The sequence below is a fragment of the Blastomyces dermatitidis genome (assembly GCF_000003525.1).
Source record: "Blastomyces dermatitidis ER-3 genomic scaffold supercont1.9, whole genome shotgun sequence".
NCBI lineage: Eukaryota > Fungi > Ascomycota > Eurotiomycetes > Onygenales > Ajellomycetaceae > Blastomyces > Blastomyces dermatitidis.
In genome coordinates, this window is record NW_025544782.1 from 872,782 (window position 1) to 888,187 (window position 15,406).

General features: G+C 45.5%; 8 protein-coding genes across 8 annotated transcripts; 5 read left to right on the forward strand and 3 right to left on the reverse strand.

The window, feature by feature from the left end:
- Window positions 1–830: 830 nt before the first annotated feature.
- Window positions 831–1,700, forward strand: BDCG_07540 (uncharacterized protein; the record flags this gene model as incomplete). The annotated part of the gene is made up of 1 exon (XM_045423326.1): window positions 831–1,700. The coding sequence occupies one exon, from the start codon at window positions 831–833 to the stop codon at window positions 1,698–1,700; it is 870 nt and encodes a 289-aa protein (XP_045278746.1).
- A 925-nt stretch (window positions 1,701–2,625) lies between these two features.
- On the reverse strand, window positions 2,626–3,385 carry BDCG_07541 (serine-threonine rich protein). The gene has a single exon (XM_045423327.1). The coding sequence runs from the start codon at window positions 3,117–3,119 to the stop codon at window positions 2,859–2,861; it is 261 nt and encodes an 86-aa protein (XP_045278747.1). The 5' UTR covers window positions 3,120–3,385; the 3' UTR covers window positions 2,626–2,858.
- Window positions 3,386–3,929: 544 nt separating this feature from the next.
- BDCG_17578 (uncharacterized protein) lies at window positions 3,930–6,414 on the forward strand (the record flags this gene model as incomplete). The annotated part of the gene is made up of 4 exons (XM_045426683.1): window positions 3,930–4,676; window positions 4,730–5,919; window positions 5,999–6,059; window positions 6,242–6,414. Exons 1-4 carry the CDS (start codon window positions 3,986–3,988, stop codon window positions 6,412–6,414), a joined length of 2,115 nt encoding a protein of 704 aa, XP_045282198.1. The 5' UTR covers window positions 3,930–3,985.
- A 27-nt stretch (window positions 6,415–6,441) lies between these two features.
- BDCG_17579 (uncharacterized protein) lies at window positions 6,442–6,735 on the forward strand (the record flags this gene model as incomplete). The annotated part of the gene is made up of 1 exon (XM_045426684.1): window positions 6,442–6,735. The coding sequence occupies one exon, from the start codon at window positions 6,442–6,444 to the stop codon at window positions 6,733–6,735; it is 294 nt and encodes a 97-aa protein (XP_045282199.1).
- Window positions 6,736–6,935: 200 nt separating this feature from the next.
- BDCG_07543 (uncharacterized protein) lies at window positions 6,936–7,840 on the reverse strand. Its single transcript, XM_045423328.1, has 2 exons — window positions 7,478–7,840; window positions 6,936–7,428 (listed from the first exon to the last, which is right to left on the reverse strand). The coding sequence occupies exons 1-2, from the start codon at window positions 7,727–7,729 to the stop codon at window positions 7,126–7,128; spliced, it is 555 nt and encodes a 184-aa protein (XP_045278748.1). The 5' UTR covers window positions 7,730–7,840; the 3' UTR covers window positions 6,936–7,125.
- Window positions 7,841–7,861: 21 nt separating this feature from the next.
- Window positions 7,862–11,020, reverse strand: BDCG_07544 (uncharacterized protein). The gene is made up of 5 exons (XM_045423329.1): window positions 10,701–11,020; window positions 10,423–10,645; window positions 9,939–10,354; window positions 9,520–9,878; window positions 7,862–9,469 (listed from the first exon to the last, which is right to left on the reverse strand). Exons 2-5 carry the CDS (start codon window positions 10,429–10,431, stop codon window positions 8,775–8,777), a joined length of 1,479 nt encoding a protein of 492 aa, XP_045278749.1. The 5' UTR covers window positions 10,432–10,645; window positions 10,701–11,020; the 3' UTR covers window positions 7,862–8,774.
- A 696-nt stretch (window positions 11,021–11,716) lies between these two features.
- On the forward strand, window positions 11,717–14,326 carry BDCG_07545 (proteinase T). The gene is made up of 4 exons (XM_045423330.1): window positions 11,717–12,877; window positions 12,960–13,499; window positions 13,564–13,669; window positions 13,777–14,326. The coding sequence occupies exons 1-4, from the start codon at window positions 12,569–12,571 to the stop codon at window positions 14,094–14,096; spliced, it is 1,275 nt and encodes a 424-aa protein (XP_045278750.1). The 5' UTR covers window positions 11,717–12,568; the 3' UTR covers window positions 14,097–14,326.
- Window positions 14,327–14,631: 305 nt separating this feature from the next.
- Window positions 14,632–15,242, forward strand: BDCG_17580 (uncharacterized protein). The gene has a single exon (XM_045426685.1). It carries the CDS (start codon window positions 14,751–14,753, stop codon window positions 15,147–15,149), a length of 399 nt encoding a protein of 132 aa, XP_045282200.1. The 5' UTR covers window positions 14,632–14,750; the 3' UTR covers window positions 15,150–15,242.
- The last annotated feature ends 164 nt before the right edge of the window (window positions 15,243–15,406 follow it).

A 15,406-nucleotide genomic window follows, 5' to 3' on the forward strand; every position in this document is an offset into this window, starting at 1 on the left:
AATGTATTAAAAAGGCTGATTCTGGTTTCGCAGCTTTTGCTTGCTAGACTATGCTCTTCAGTGGCATTTATATCTTCTTTTGCCTGATGACAAGAACTCTTCTACATGATCTGATGATATTTTTAGACACAGATGAAACAAGAATTGCTGTTTCAAGGTCTAGAAATAGTACTGAATCTTGCTGGATATTTTTGTCAGTGGACTTGTTGAGTGCATTCATTCTGACTTGTTGTGACATCTCACTACATCATGGTTCTGCAATTCATGGCCCCTATGACCTATTTTTAACATTTCAGAATTGAGGCCATGAGTTTGAAATTCGTGGCCTTAATGCATTGTTTCTTATACACTCTGACTGTCTGTTGCTGGCCTTCCAGTCAACTTCATCATTTTGTTACTGTCTTGTCCCTGGCTGGCCAGGGAAGCACTCAATCATGGATATCCTCACCATCTATGCCTGTACTGTCACTGATCTTGTGGTTCTTCTGCTCTTTCATTGCCATCTTTGATGGGGCCTCTGCAGCATCTTCAATGAGGAGTTCATGTGGATGTGTTTTCAGTGAAGGATGCTGCTCTATCTGCTCTGTTGTCAAAGGTTGTTTGAACTCATTACCTGTACCAGGATGTTTCTACATCTTCTTCATCTGGGAGGCACGCTTGCCTGCAATGCTGTGGGCGTCCGCAGTGCCCGGGAGGCCAGCGCGAGAGTGGGCTCGCTTGCCCTACTTCACTTAGTCTCGCTCTACCTGACCCGCCAGTTCAGCTTTGCTGCTGACCTGTTTGGGGTCTCTTTGTGAACATATCAGCTTCTGCACCAGGCAATCGGCCTGATGGCTGTGCTTCAGACTGCTGTACATGTGGCCACTGCGCTGCTGCAGATGGCCTTTAGCCTCAGTGACAGGCCTTTGCACTATGGATTTATAGGCAGCATCATGCTGGCGGCAGTGCTTGTGGTTGTGCTACTGTGGGTCTGTACCTGGTCGCATGAGCTCTATGTTCACTGCCACTTCTTTCTGAGTGTTGCTGCCCTGGTCATGGTGTGGATGCATCTGAAGTGGCCATGCACTCTTCACAGGATTTGTCTGTTTACGGCAGCAATTCTTCCGGGCCTTACTTCTGCTGTTCGTATTGTCTGGGTTGCATTCTGCAATCTCTGTGCCCACTGGTCACTTCCTGTCACCCATGTGGTGAAGAAGGCGGGTGTGGTTGAGCTGACCTTCCGCCCATCGCGGCCATGGAAGGTATGCACCGGCCAGTACATATATCTGATGGTCCCAGGTCTTGGCTTCTGGGTGGTCACGCAGGCCCATCTGTTCTACATTGTCTGGACGGAAGATGGGCCTGATGGCGAAGCTGTCTTGGTCACTGTTATTGTGAGAGTGAGGACTGGCTTTACACAGGCCTTATTTTTGACTCCTCACTGTCACCTGCGCCTCATCGTGGATGGCCTGTATGGCAGCCTGAAGCGCAAGCAACTTCTGAAGGCAGCATGGCTCTATGATGCTGTTATGCTCATCGCGACAGACATTGGTATTGCTGGCCAACTTCTCTATGCAAAGGACCTCCTCCGCTGCTTCATCACGGAGGAAAATGACATGAATACATGGGGAGGAGGCATCCGTCGACATCGCATCAATATAGTGTGGGAGATGAAAGAGGAGTGTAAGTTGACTGAAGCTACCATGATGTGTGTTGCCTAACAGTGCCATAAAGCCCATAACAGTTAAATTTCAGACCGGATCAGCCAGTTACTGGCAGAAGATAGCAATTCTCTGATAAGTCATCTACTCTCTATGATGAATCATTGCTAATTGTCTCTGTAGATTCTGCACTATACTCTATATATCATTCACTGCTCTGATGGTAATGATGATGCAACTGAAGATGGGGGCTGTGATGCATTTAATTATAGAAAGATATGTGAGAATGTCCTTGCAAAAGAACTAGATGAATGGCTAAGAAAAGTGCTTATGATTGATAAGTTAATAGAACTTCTCTGATGTCTTTTATATTGGTTTCTCACTCTTATCAGTGTCTGCTATCTCAAATGCCTGTGATGAAGCTTGTGAGTTTGTTCTCCAACACAATGACAGGCTTGAATTTCAGGAGCTTGAGTTTCAATCAAGCTCTGATCTGATCAGCTTCTGGGCCCTGGATGGAATCATCAATGTTGTTTAGAATTTCTCAAGTGCTTCGGTTTTCTCCATGAGTAGTAACTTATGCCAACTCATATTTACTCACTGTCTTTGTGAATTCCTTGTCTCTTGATTTTATCAAGGTCATTTCCTCATTCTTACCTGCTCTCTTCTCATCTCTTGTCTTCTAGTACACTTAGTGATAGTATATCCTTTGCAATCTCAATAGAAATCATGAGCTGAAATGAGGATTAGAGGTGATTAGAGGTATAAAAAATGAGAAATTTGGGGTTTGGCCTAGGGGTTATCTCGTTGCTAAGTGTAGGGAGTTGAGCAGGAGTAGGGTGTAATGAAGTTTGACCTGGCCAAATCCTCTGTTCGGGTGACAGAAGTTTGATTGTCGTACTGCATCTATACTATTTTCATGATTTGATTCAAACTTATCAAGCTGTATTTCTGTTTCTCTGGTACAGTAGTTGAAAGTTGCTCTCTGAGAGATAAGCATAGTGGCAGATTTTATATTTCAAAGTATTGATTGCTATACCTGGGTACAATAAAAGCTGTTCAAAGCACTAAAATCATACTAAACACAAAGACAACAAGTAGCATCAGATGTGGAAAAACAGCCTGGCTTTCATTGCCAGTAAATGAAACAGCCCGAGGCATAGACACTTCTGATCTTCTTGTGGTTGAGTGTCAAGTGCTGCTGATGCTGCTGCTTGCTCAACTCTCATAGAATCCTGTTGGCATTGCCATTGCTGTTGTTATGAAGCCTGTTGAAGCTAAGAAATTGCTGGCTGTCATAGTTGAAAAGCCAGTTTCACAGTATTCAGTTATGAGGCCCGCTGATGCTGGGAAATTGATGACTGTCATGACTGGAAAGCTAGTTTCTAGAACAGAGTTTGAGGTTGTAGTTTCATGCTTCTCTTTCACATTTGCCAGGAATTGCTCCATCTGATCACCAGGGTTGAGAGCAAATACCATGCCTGCATGGCAGTGAGAGGTTGGGTGAATCTGTCGACAAAAGAATCACTGGGAATTCAGAGAGTTGACAGTGAATGACATTAATAGGCCTGAGCGATTTGAGGGATTGAATCGGGTAAAGCCAGAATCAAATTGCTGCAACGGTGTGCATGGAGATTGAAAGCTTGACTGTGTCAAAGTGTGGTTTGACTGGTAGAATTCAAAGATCATCAGATCACCGATGTTGGTGTTGAGATGGTTCAGTTCAAATTCAATTCCATCATGAACAACTCACATTGACTTTGTGGGTAGTATGTGGGGGTTTTGAAGCATCAATGAAGACTGACTGCTCTAGCCTGTCTGCTTGTTAGCTCGGAGGCATTAACTGAGGGGTTGAATTGACATACTTCATCTGAAGAGCAAGGGTAGAGCTGATGTTAAGCAAGCTGAATAGAGCAAGAGCTGTGAGCATTTTGCAGTGACTCATCTGATCTCAAGAATCTTTTGATAATCAAGATGGTTTGATGAATTCATTTATCATCTTCAATCATCTCACTTTTTAACACAATGATATCTCTTGTCAGTATCGTGGCCAGTGGCCATGGTTTAACAACTACAATGAAAGGTGGCTGTTGGCCATGAATTATTATCATGGCATCATCGCAAATCTCGTGGCCCCCTTTTTTAATATAAATTGATGTTAAGACATCACTCTCAACAGGCTTTTATCATACACAATCAATTACTCAAAAATCAGTTGATCTGATTCTGCCATTGCTTATCTGAATCACACTGCTCAAATTTGAATCCAAGCATCTTTATACCTGAACTTGTTAAGATACTTCGCTGGTCGAAACTATCATCTCTTTTGCAAGAAGCTCCCAGTCATGCCTTCGAATTCGTCCAAGGGAAAGGCTCCTGAGCTTAACCTATCCACCTCACCTCCACTTTCTCCTCTGACTGAGAGATCAGAGAGCCCAGAAAACCCTTTTCCTGAAGGAACTTTTCAGGCAAATTCTTCTGCTGCAGGCCAGGACCTCACGGAAAGATTGGCGGCCTTGAAGCAAACTCCAGATCCCAGAGTTCCTCCTGAGAACACAAATTCTTCTGTTGCTGGTTCATCCTCATCTCAAACATCTGCAACGGCAAACCAGAATTCAGCGCCTGGAGGTATTCCTGAAGATGGGGATACAAACGAGGAGGAGTGGAATGATGACATGCTCGATGATATAATACCTGACGAAGAGATTGACAATGATGACTCTCTAACAGAAGAAGAGAAAGAAGAAAAGAAGAAACTTTCTCAGAGAGCTGAAGCCCTTTTCAAATCAGATACTTGTGACAAGAGGGCGGACAAGGATTTCCTTCCAGGATTGAATGTTTCCTACTTTGACCGAATTCACATTGCCAACTGCATGTACCGTGCTGATGAGAATGACTACTATCAACTTCTTGGGCTCCCTCACGACGCGACAGAAGAAATGGCGGCTTGGAGCATCAAGAAACTTGACATGATATTGGACGTTCCTACCTGCTCCAATGAAGCTGAATTTAGGGTTGTTGCAAAGGCCAAAGAGAGTAAGTTTCTCCCATCATCCATGCGAGTCTTTGCTAACATATAATGTGGCTAGAGTTGGCAACCATTACAGCCAAGGTCATCGAAACCAGAGCGGGCATTGCAAATGAGCTTGAAAGAGTGCAGATACAACACCTGGGAGAGCCATTGGTGAAAGCGCATCGAGATGCACATATGAAGGCGACCACTCCCTTAAAAAGACTTTATACTGCATTCCAGCGTGGTGAAATGATCATAGGTGGTGTTCACAATCTAGAAAAGCCAAGCACAATGGTTCTTGCGCAACTGGACGCTATCGAGAGAATCAACCAATCTCTGACGCAATGGAACAGTGAACGAGGCTTGACCTCGACTTTTGGAACGATTGAAATCTCGAAACTACAGGCTGTCTGGAAACGTGTGAAGGAAGGCGGGTCTACAGATAACATACAGCTCCCCAATACATATCCTTTAGGCTGGACGAAGCTACCTCCGCAAGCAGAATACACATATGCTGACGATGCCGTTGAGAAGTATTGGATACCGGCCTGGAACCATGTCACAGCAGCTGCTCAGAATCTTTGGAGAGCTTACCGTGATAATGGGGATGTTGATGCAGCCCGGAGAGAACTGGAGACCAAGTGTTCCGATACATGGCCTGAAATTCAGAGATTGAATAAGGAGAACAAACAGCTTCTCTATGCTCATGGACTGGATTCCCAAGTCATTGATATGATATACCTGAGGCTATTCACTGCATACACGCAAGGTGACCGCGTCGCTTATGACAATCTCAAGAGAGTTCAGGAGAATTGGCTGGAGTCCAACGGCTTGGAACCAGTATGGTGTCCTGATTATCCTGAAGTGCCATATCAGCAACCAAACCAGAACCCTCCACCTCCTGAAAACCAGAGCCTTCCACCTCCTGAAAACCACCCCTCACCTCCGGGAAACCAGAACCCTTCACCCCCCGAAAACCAGAACTCTTCACCTCCCGAAAACCAGAGCCTTCCACCTCCCGAAAACCAGAACCCCTCGCCTCCCGAAAACCACCCCTCACCTCTGGGAAACCAGGCCCCCCAACCTCCTCGAGACCAGACTCCCCCACCTCCCAGAGACCAGACTCCCCCACCTCCCGGAGACCAGACTCCCCAACCTCCTGGAGACCAGATTCCTTCACCTCCTGGAAACCAGACCTTCTCACCTCCCAGAGACCAGAATCCTCCAGGCCTCAGAGACAGAACACCTCCGCCTCATGGTTGCCCTGTATGCATGTCAGGTTTGAATGGAACCCGACGTGCAAGATGCAGGCAATGCTGGCATGTAATGCACACAGACTGTCTAGAGCAGTGGTCTCAGTGAAGTAGTCAGAGTGGTCATATGCAAGATGCACACTGCCCACACTGGTGAGTTGAACAATCTTGTATTGAAACAGCTTTGCTAACTGATCTGCATAGTTGTGCCACCCAGGGGTATAATCTCATTGAACTGCTGGTTCCAACTCAATCATCATGAAATGGCCGGAGGGGTCAGAAGATCACTATTCATTCATGTAGAGTGACTTGAAATATTCAACCTGGATATACAGCAGCAGGAGAAAAAATCATCTGGATGCAGATGTACAGAAATAACAGTCATGCTGTGGTTGAAACTGGAGATGGTGGCCATGTGCTTCACACACAGTCAGAAGCCGGAGGGCGAACAGTTCTTGAGGCAGCAGAGAGAGTAGAAACCCCAAAGATGAGTGGCCCTAATGAGTGAAAGCAGTTGAAGGGACAGATTGAAAACATGAGAGAATACAGTGTCAAAGTTGTGGCTGTTGAAGAATGGGACAAATTCTCAAAAGCATTGCCTTTTGTTGTTTGTGTCTTCTTTCATCACTTGAAGGGGGTTTACACAGAGATTTGTGAGTCTCACTCTAACTTGAAACTGCTTGTGAGACAGAGGGCTGGAGAGCAGATGCTTGCTGAAGCCATGACCCCTGAGGGCTCAGATGTCACAGATGTCGAGGAGGCACTTGAAGATTTGCTTGGGATTTCTCACCTGGATAGACAGAGATTCCAAGCAGAAGAACTTCATTGAAGGGCTGAAATGTTAGAGATGAAGGTGGAACAGGAACAGTCATGTTTGACAATACCAGAAGACTGAGTGGAACTCAATCATCATTGAATTGCTTATCAGATTATATTTGGCTTCTTGAGCTTGTGTCTTATGACTAATCTGGGTTGATGAAACCATCTATTCATTCCTTTAGTTAGTTTCTTACACTGTTGTCTTGGAGTTTTGCATCTCATTAATCTTAATATTTTAAATAAATCTATCTCTTCTTTCTCCGCAATATTTTGCTGCATCTTAAACTTCATCTTGTGATGTACATTACCCTATAAGAGGGATGATGGTATTCACATAACTGCATGAGACTTGTTGATAGATAGAAAGCTGGTGCTTTGATTGAGCCAGTGTATTCTCTATCTAGTAACTCTTGATATAACCAGTGATATTCTGGCGACATGACCCACAGGTCATTGCATCAGAAGAAAGGCATTGTGAGCAAAACCTATGTCCACATAGAAGGGTTTTCCATTCCAGCGGGATAGTGTAACATATTGAACATTGACATCGATGCTCCAGCTCGCGGATTTTGGCCTCAAGCTCGCTGATCTGCTCATCTTTCCTAATCATTTCCACAAGCAGGTGTTGCACTTTTTCTTCCGGATTTTTCATCTTTGCATGCTCTGCTTCCCAAACCTCGTGGATTTTCTGGTTTGCTGTTTCCTATCCCAATATCAGCACAGAAAGATTTCTGCCAAGAGAAGAGGCTTACCAAAACCATGTCCAAGCTGGATATTTTATGTTTCTTCCGTGGCTGCGACGTTTCGGATGCTTCCAAGGATACTAGGTTGTCAAATAAAGCCTCGTGCGCTGGATAGCTGTCATCTGTGCAGGGTCTCTTCTCCCGTGGCTCTCGTGGCTCTCGTGGCAGGGACGGCGGCTCATCCACCTCTGTATCTGAACTGTCGATGATGATGATGTCGCGGAGTTTGTTGTGGGGAAGGTCAGGTTCAGCTGAAGCCATGATTGAATGATCGATGTGCACGGAGATACTGCTGGCTTGAAAAGGCTCATACAGCAAGCAGACAATTCCAGATCAGAAGTCACGCGAGCAAAAAAAAAAAAAAAAAAAGAATGATGGGGAACTCCAGGAGGGAACATGCTCTTTTATGTTCACTCTGTCGCCTTGGACTATGTATGCCCCTCGATAGGTCTTAATCTTGCAGTGGTAGGATGGGAAGTGGAAAAGGAATTGAAAGAAAGATGGATTCAAGGCGGGAGGGAGCCGATATATATACCGGGGCGGGGAGGGCGGGGAAGGCAGCGACGCAGCTTCAGCTGTCCCATTCTTCAAGAGTTCTTATTGGTAGTCAATGAAACCTGGCCATGCAGAAATGGTAGGCCCAAGCTGTGCTGGGAAGTTGTCATAGGCCTAGTTAGGACAAGGAGCTCTTTGCATATCATTGTGATCTCAGCTGTGGAGTTATCTTTGCAAGTTCACAAATGTCTAAAGTTTTTTGATGTCTTTCTAGCATACAAAGTTAGCAAGAATATAATAAGAAGCTGCATGCTATATTGTCATGATCTTTGCAAACTGATAGGAAAATTATTTATGGAGAACACATAAGCAGTTGAGGATCAATGTTCTTCAGTGAGATTTTGTTCACAGAGAGTTTCAACTGCTTCCCAGACTCAAGTCCATCTCCTGCTGGCTGCTCTCATTTTAACTTCTCTCGTTTTTGATGTTGAAGCCGTTTAGTGCGCTGCGAGCGTTTGTCGAGATCATAGGCATGTGTCATCCTGGCGTGGTGTAGGAAAGACAACTCATCTGGGAAAGGTTGTGGCTCACAACCGTCACAGGTGCATGGTAACTGACCAGAAGATTTTGCGAAATGTGTTTGCTGAAGATGCCGCCTCACTGAAGCAATGTCCCGGAATTTATGCGACGCTTTACCCTGCTGTGCCATCGACTTTCCATAACAAAGAATGCAATATTGAGTGGGCACCTCGAGAAGTCCAGATTGCGTGGTTAAGCTGATATTGTCATGGGATCCTCTGCTGTCTGGGTCCTAGTTGAATCTCTTTCCCCTTTGCGAAGGCTCGGAGAGCCTGCAGAGAGCTATAAGATCCTCGGTAACTTGAATTTGTCTCTTGCGCAGCTGCTCACCGTCAAAGGTTTCTGATTCAGGACCATAGAATGAATCAATAAGTCGTTTTCGTTCACTTGAAAAGTGCTTCGGAACTGGCTCTTCACTCTCATCAACATGAGAATCATCATACTCCTCTCCCGCAAGTAATCGTAAAATCTCCTTGTCCACCTCTTCTGCACCAATATTAAGAAAAAAGTCATCTCTCTCCTTCTTGTGTAACTGCCTCGTGAGAGTGTTTCTCTTGCTAGGCAGTTCTTTTTTGACTGAAAGATACTGCTGATAAAGATCTGGGCAGATGCTTTGCCCTCTTTGCACTTTTCCAGCCACTGATATTATTTGTTCCTTTAGTGCTCCTTGTCGCTGTCTCAGTCTCAGGATCGTAGGATGCTCGCGTACTGCTCTTTTCACGGTGTCCGAAGCTCTGCTGCCAGGTGCTCGTGTGTCCCGGTGTCTCATCTGGCTCATGGCTAGCTCAAGCACTTCGTTGTGGTGGGGTCGTAAGAGGACAAAAAATTGCATATCCCGCTTTACATTGTGATCGTGATAATTTTTTTCGTAAACATTTGAACCGTTATGACCAAGAATTCTTTTCCGCTCCGCCTTGGTGAACTTATCTAGAACCAATAAGTAAATATTGGCTGCCTAATGGAGTAAAAAGACGTACCGTTTGCTGTATTAGCCACCCAGCGTCTATCAGCATAGAAGGACATGTCCATGAAGCCCGCATCCCGAACAAGTGCTGTGTTGGCTTTATTGGCCACGCTGTACGACATTGATTGCTTTTCATCAATGGAGTGCAAGCCGGCATCGTCCGTTTTCATACATCGAAGCACAGGTTTGTTTAGCACCTTGTCCTTCCATCGAAATGGGAGAGATCCCCTATGGCGGGGGACTCTCAAGCTCCAGAACAGTTTCGGCGTGAGATGCTCATTTTGAAAGGCCTCATCTCGAAATGCCAGCGCTACTATCTGGGCGATGGGGCAGTATACCAGCTTGTAATCGCCATGAACAAAGAATCTAGTCCTATAAAATGACACATTGGTACTTGGTTCCTTCTCAACATATTGTAGGATGTAGTCTTACCCCTCTGCGCCCTCCGGCTTGCCTTTCAAGTTTCGAAAATCGATGATTGCACACGGGATACTCCCATTGGGTATAGGTAGAAGAAATAGTTCGATGTCTTTCCACAATACAGTTTTTGGCAGACTGCTCAAAGATGTATATCGCGGAAGATCACTCTTGAATCCATCGGAGGCCGCCTTGGGTTTCGCTGTCTGAGGGTCCTTTGGTAAAATCACACCGGGTCGTGAGCCAGTTATTGCTAGCCACATTTTCAGGGTTGCAAACTGAACCTGATCGTTGCCGTGAGGGAAATGGGTGGAGAACATCCAATGATGGCGCATGAGCACAGAGAAGACTACAACATCTGTGGTAGGCTTGTCTTTGGCTTTATTGCTCACTTCGCCCTTGCGTTCGACCTGGAATTCATGTTTGAACCACTTTCCTTAAGATTAGTATCCCATTCAAATGGAAGGAAAGTAGAGTACTCAACATAGAGATTACATACCCTCTCCATTTGCTGATAAACCTCATTATCGAATCCTTTCTGCTTAAAGAAGGAGTAATATTGGCAGAGCCACTTCCAATATGTTTTATATGTCTCCAATTCTTTGTATTGGTCTAAACCCTCTATGACTCATCTCTGAAGCCAGTCAAAGAAAGTCTGATAGACTGCGATTTCTGCTCAGAGAAGATACTTCTCGTAATCCTCCTTGACATGTTCACAGTACCTGTTTCAGTACATTAGCATGTTGTAAAGGTCTGGCATAAAGGCAGGAAACCAACCGACGCCAAGAACGCTCAATCACTCCTATATTGATCCATGTTGTTTCTTTGTATTGTGGTGAAAGCCATCCACGCTGACGATAGTGTACCAGCCGGCGCCTTGTCTCTTCAGAGAAGACAGTCTCCCAGGCCTTTTCATCTAATTGCGCATATGCTGCACGTTTTCCCACCATGATGTATAGTACAGCATGCGCTGGGAAATAAGATACATAAGCAATTTAACCACACGGAAAAGAAGGCAGAAGGTATAGATATCCATAATGAGAGACATTCTTCTAGGGTATCCATTTCTCTATATTTATCACGGAACAGTCTTAGGGCATGCCTCTTGGTGGACCGCTAAAATGCCACGAAAAACGGGCCAAAAACCACGGGAATCCGTGGCCACTTCGCAATTACGCCGCTTCTTGAAGATAATCTGACCACCACAGCCTGAGATGGAGGGACTGATGATATGTACAGTACATGTACATGTACATCGCTTTGCTGGCGAAATACACCCGTTTGGACCCTTTTTTAATTCTTTTTTTCTAATAAAAGAATGCATGCTTGGACTCCAGCCTCCCCCACCCTCTGGAGGTAAAATCCGCGGATATTTTGTGCTGGCCCCGTAGGACCGACCAATCGCGAAGATATTTCCCCTATGAATGCAGTTGGCTAGTCTAGCTTCGGCAAGATTGAGATCTATCCTATAGAGATGATAATAATGCAATATCAAGGTCGGAAGGAAGCAATCTTCCTGGCGAACTTGTTCGTTAGACTCGGGCTTCTAGTTGAATAACTATGGTGAGCTGAATGTCTAGTCAGATCAACCCCCATACATATAAGTTACACTATTATTCTCGTTTACTCAAAACCCTCAATACTCAACACACCTATTGAAGATAAGAATTATAATAATAATGGTCAACTCAAAGATACTATTTTTTTTTTTTTTTTTTTTTTTTTTTTTAATATATAGTTACAGCATAGTCAGTACTCCGTATTGTGTTATGAAGAAATCAGTCCATCATTAGTGCAGGTGTACTCCGTATTTAGATGAGATTGACAAGAGGCCCTGGTTATAGCCATGATCAGGGTTGATACGTCCAACTAGTTTCCCCCGTCAGATTCCAAATGCTTGCTCCATGGTCAAGTTATGAAAGAAGAAGTTCACCGCATGCCCTCGCTCCAATCCTACCTTTTATTATTGCTCCCCCCCTAATAACTCTCTCTCTTCGCCCTACCACCCGCCCCGGCGCTGGCTAACACCGTTAGCCTTCCTTGGGCTCTATCTTTCCTGCGCTAACGCCAAACTTACATACGCCGCGGAGTAACTAAGTTAGTTAAAGAGATTTGGAGAAAAGCAAGCAGATTTTCCATGTTATTTCATTATTTGAACTGTGTTTTCCCCCTCAGCGGCCTATGCGTGCTGCGCCTGTTATCCTGGGACTCTACGATAACTCCCCGAGTTAATAATAGATATTTCACCCCCTTGGAAGCGGGCTCAGCGTCATGCTGAGGGCGGCTGCTTACCAGCCCTGGTGGAATGAGCAAAATGCATTCCTTCGCTTCTGATTCTCGATTTAGCAACAAGCCCTAGCGAATATGTTATTTTCAGCCTCCCTAATTTGCTGTACGGGGTATTGGGAGCTAGTTGCTACGCTGTATGTGGGCAGGGCTGACACTTTGAATCCTCTCCTATCTCTAGCCCTTCATTAGGGTCGACATGAAAATTCATATAAGATCCTACCGTGCCCCTATGTTCGTCGTAGTATCATTCAACACAACAGATCCAAACCCATAGCTAAAGGATCAATACACCCTTCCCGCATCTTTTTCTGCATCTTTTTTTCTTTTTTATATTCAGTTTCCTTTCGGTCTTTCCAATGCATTTCTTCGACACCATTCTTCCACTCGCCCTAGTGGTACTGTCCACTGCCGATGCTGCAGCTGTTCTTAAAGTTCCCCGCAACAGCCATGCGGTTCCCAATTCATACATCGTCGTCATGAAACCGGGCACAAGCGACGATAGATTTGAGAGCCACCGGAGCTGGGTTTCCAATAAGCTGTCGGCTAGTGATTCCGGTGTCGATAATGGTGGTGTCAGACATGACTACAACCTCGACAGCGAATTCAAAGCATACTCAGGTATCTTTGGCGAGGATGTTATCAAACAGATTTCCAATGATGAAGATGTATGGACGGAACGCTCATATTTTCAAACCTAACAATTACCTTGTCTTCAAACAAAATACTGACCGAGGTGTAAATTCCCAGGTTGCCTACATCGAACCAGACATAGTTGTGAAACTTGACAAGCTCCGCATACAAAAAAACGCTTCTTCATGGGGACTCGGCCGAATTTCCTCGACCAAGCCCGGTTCCCCACACTATATCTATGACGAGAAAGCCGGCGAAGGTATCACTGCTTATGTTATCGATACCGGTATCGATGTGAACCACCCCGACTTCGACGGTCGCGCGACCTGGGGTACAAATACTGTTGACTCGCGTGACGAAGACTGCGGAAACCACGGCACTCATGTTGCGGGCACTATTGGTGGCAATCGGCACGGTGTTGCCAAAAAGATTAAGCTGATCGGCGTCAAGGTGTTTGGCTGCGACGAAGATGGTGGAGGAAGCAATGTCATCCGGGGTATGGCCTGGGCTTACGCCCATGCCACGCACAATGGTGACCCCAAGAAGTCTATCATGAACATGAGCCTTGGTGCGCCCTACAGCCGTTCATTCAACGAGGCTGCCGCGGCCATTGTCCGCGCCGGTATTTTCCTTGCTGTGTCCGCTGGCAACGACGGGGTAGGTTCGATTTCTCTGTTCTCTTGAGCTTTTTCAAAGAGACTCCTGCTGACAGTCTGTCTAGTTTGATGCGTCCAAAAAATCTCCCGCCTCTGAGCCAACTGTGTGCACTATTGGCGCTACCGATTCCGAGGACACAATTGCCAAATTCTCCAACTATGGTAGTGGTGGTAAGTTGGCAACTCCATTTCTTTTCATTCATTCAATTTTTTTCCTTTTTTTTTTTTTTTTCCTCTCTCTCTTTCCTCTTCGGGAACTAACATGAACTTCGCCATAGTCGACCTCTTTGCACCTGGCGTCGACATTGTTTCCACCGTCCCTGGAGGAAAAACCGATTCCTACTCAGGAACCTCCATGGCTGCCCCTCACGCCGCCGGCGTCGCCGCTTACCTCATGGCGATTGAGAACATCAGCGGCGGGGCTGTCTGTGATCGCCTGAAGGAGCTTGCAAGGGATTCCGTCAAAGGTGCCCCCGAGGGTACCACCCGCAAACTGCTCTTCAACGGAGTCCGCAGGCACTACAAGTCGAAGCCCAGGAAAAAGGTTCCCAAGAGACCCGAGGAATGTCCCCCTTGTGAGCGCAAGTATTCTTACTGAGATGTTTCCTATTGATGTATGTTAGCAACGACTATTTTTTCCATTTATTTCTTTTTATATTTTTGTCCCTTCCTCTGGGCCAATTCCTCTTGGCCGTTCATGCGCTCCTTGCTTTCCCGTTTCCAACACTTCGTTTTTTTTCTCTCATGTACTATACCATATATCATCCAGAATGCATATAGAATTCATTGGCTTTCAATAAATCAAACCCATCGTTGGAGCTATGTTTGATACACATTGCATGGGCTCCATACCATCTCTCTCTCATTGTCAAACCAGAGCGGTCGTCGTAGGGGCAGGACGTTTAAGGTTCATGTAAGTTAGTGGGCTTGGCGAGCTTAGCGCTGCAGGGCTCGCCCTACCCTTGCCAGCCTTGGCAGTTGGTTGGCTTCATCCATCCCCCGCGCTTAATCTCCGTAGTGAGCCCTAGTGCTGCTATTTATAGTGTCCAACGGGAGTTTAGCAAGGGATATATATTATTATTAGTGATTATTATTACGATTATGTTATTGTGCTTTCAACAACAGAGCATGTCCGCATATCACATATCACACCAACACTCTGATCCTCACAGCTATGAAAGATGATTGTTCTTAGCTATCTACCAAGGCACCGCGGCATATAAGATAAGATGTTACGTCGAGCGTCGGACATATGTATAAACCACGAGGTTGTGTGTGTTCAAAGATAAGCATGATGAAACAGCCAAACAGTTTCGCCAAGACCGACATACTGTGGAATATTTCCGAGTCCCCATCAGTCGGCTCAAAAAACACTGCCACTACTGAGGCCGGCCTCAAACGACCAGATCTCGATCACGGCCACTCACATCGATTAGTTCCCCCCTGGTTCACGTTTGCATGGGGGGGCCTTTTGCCCAACTGCTTTCTTGAGAATGTGCCCGAAGCTAATAAGTGTGCCCATTGCTTACAGTGTAAATTCCGGATGGCGGGATCAGGATACAGAATACCCCCCCCTCCCCCTCAGCCAACAGCTACACTAACGTTGAACGCGTTTTTATTTGCTTGTCAAAGTGGGCATCTGCAGATGTGATGCCGCCATGTCGGCACGGCAGAGCGGCGGCTGTGCAGTCCCAGAGCATTTTATTCTAGGGTGGTTCTTATCGATAGGTTGGTTTTTATAAACTGATTCAAGTAAAAGAAAACCTTGCTATCTATTGGTATTTCCTGCCTTGCATTTCAACTACACAAATGACATCTGAAAATCTATCAATATATGCACTCAGAGCTTGGAGCAACAGCCGATCCAGCAAATTCAATCTGAGAACTAAAGGAATGAAGACACGAAAG

Bases quoted from the DNA above. Each gene is read 5' to 3' on its own strand.
- BDCG_07545 (XM_045423330.1), top strand. From the start codon at position 12,569: ATGCATTTCTTCGACACCATTCTTCCACTCGCCCTAGTGGTACTGTCC. The intron at 13,500-13,563 runs GTAGGTTCGATT...CAGTCTGTCTAG, and splicing joins TGTCCGCTGGCAACGACGGG to TTTGATGCGTCCAAAAAATC. The intron at 13,670-13,776 runs GTAAGTTGGCAA...ACTTCGCCATAG, and splicing joins CTCCAACTATGGTAGTGGTG to TCGACCTCTTTGCACCTGGC.
- BDCG_07543 (XM_045423328.1), bottom strand. From the start codon at position 7,729: ATGGCTTCAGCTGAACCTGACCTTCCCCACAACAAACTCCGCGACATC. The intron at 7,429-7,477 runs GTAAGCCTCTTC...ATATTGGGATAG, and splicing joins CCAGCTTGGACATGGTTTTG to GAAACAGCAAACCAGAAAAT.
- BDCG_17580 (XM_045426685.1), top strand. From the start codon at position 14,751: ATGTATAAACCACGAGGTTGTGTGTGTTCAAAGATAAGCATGATGAAA.
- BDCG_07544 (XM_045423329.1), bottom strand. The intron at 9,879-9,938 runs GTAAGACTACAT...GTCATTTTATAG, and splicing joins AAGCCGGAGGGCGCAGAGGG to GACTAGATTCTTTGTTCATG. The intron at 9,470-9,519 runs GTACGTCTTTTT...TATTGGTTCTAG, and splicing joins GGTGGCTAATACAGCAAACG to ATAAGTTCACCAAGGCGGAG.
- BDCG_07541 (XM_045423327.1), bottom strand. From the start codon at position 3,119: ATGGTATTTGCTCTCAACCCTGGTGATCAGATGGAGCAATTCCTGGCA.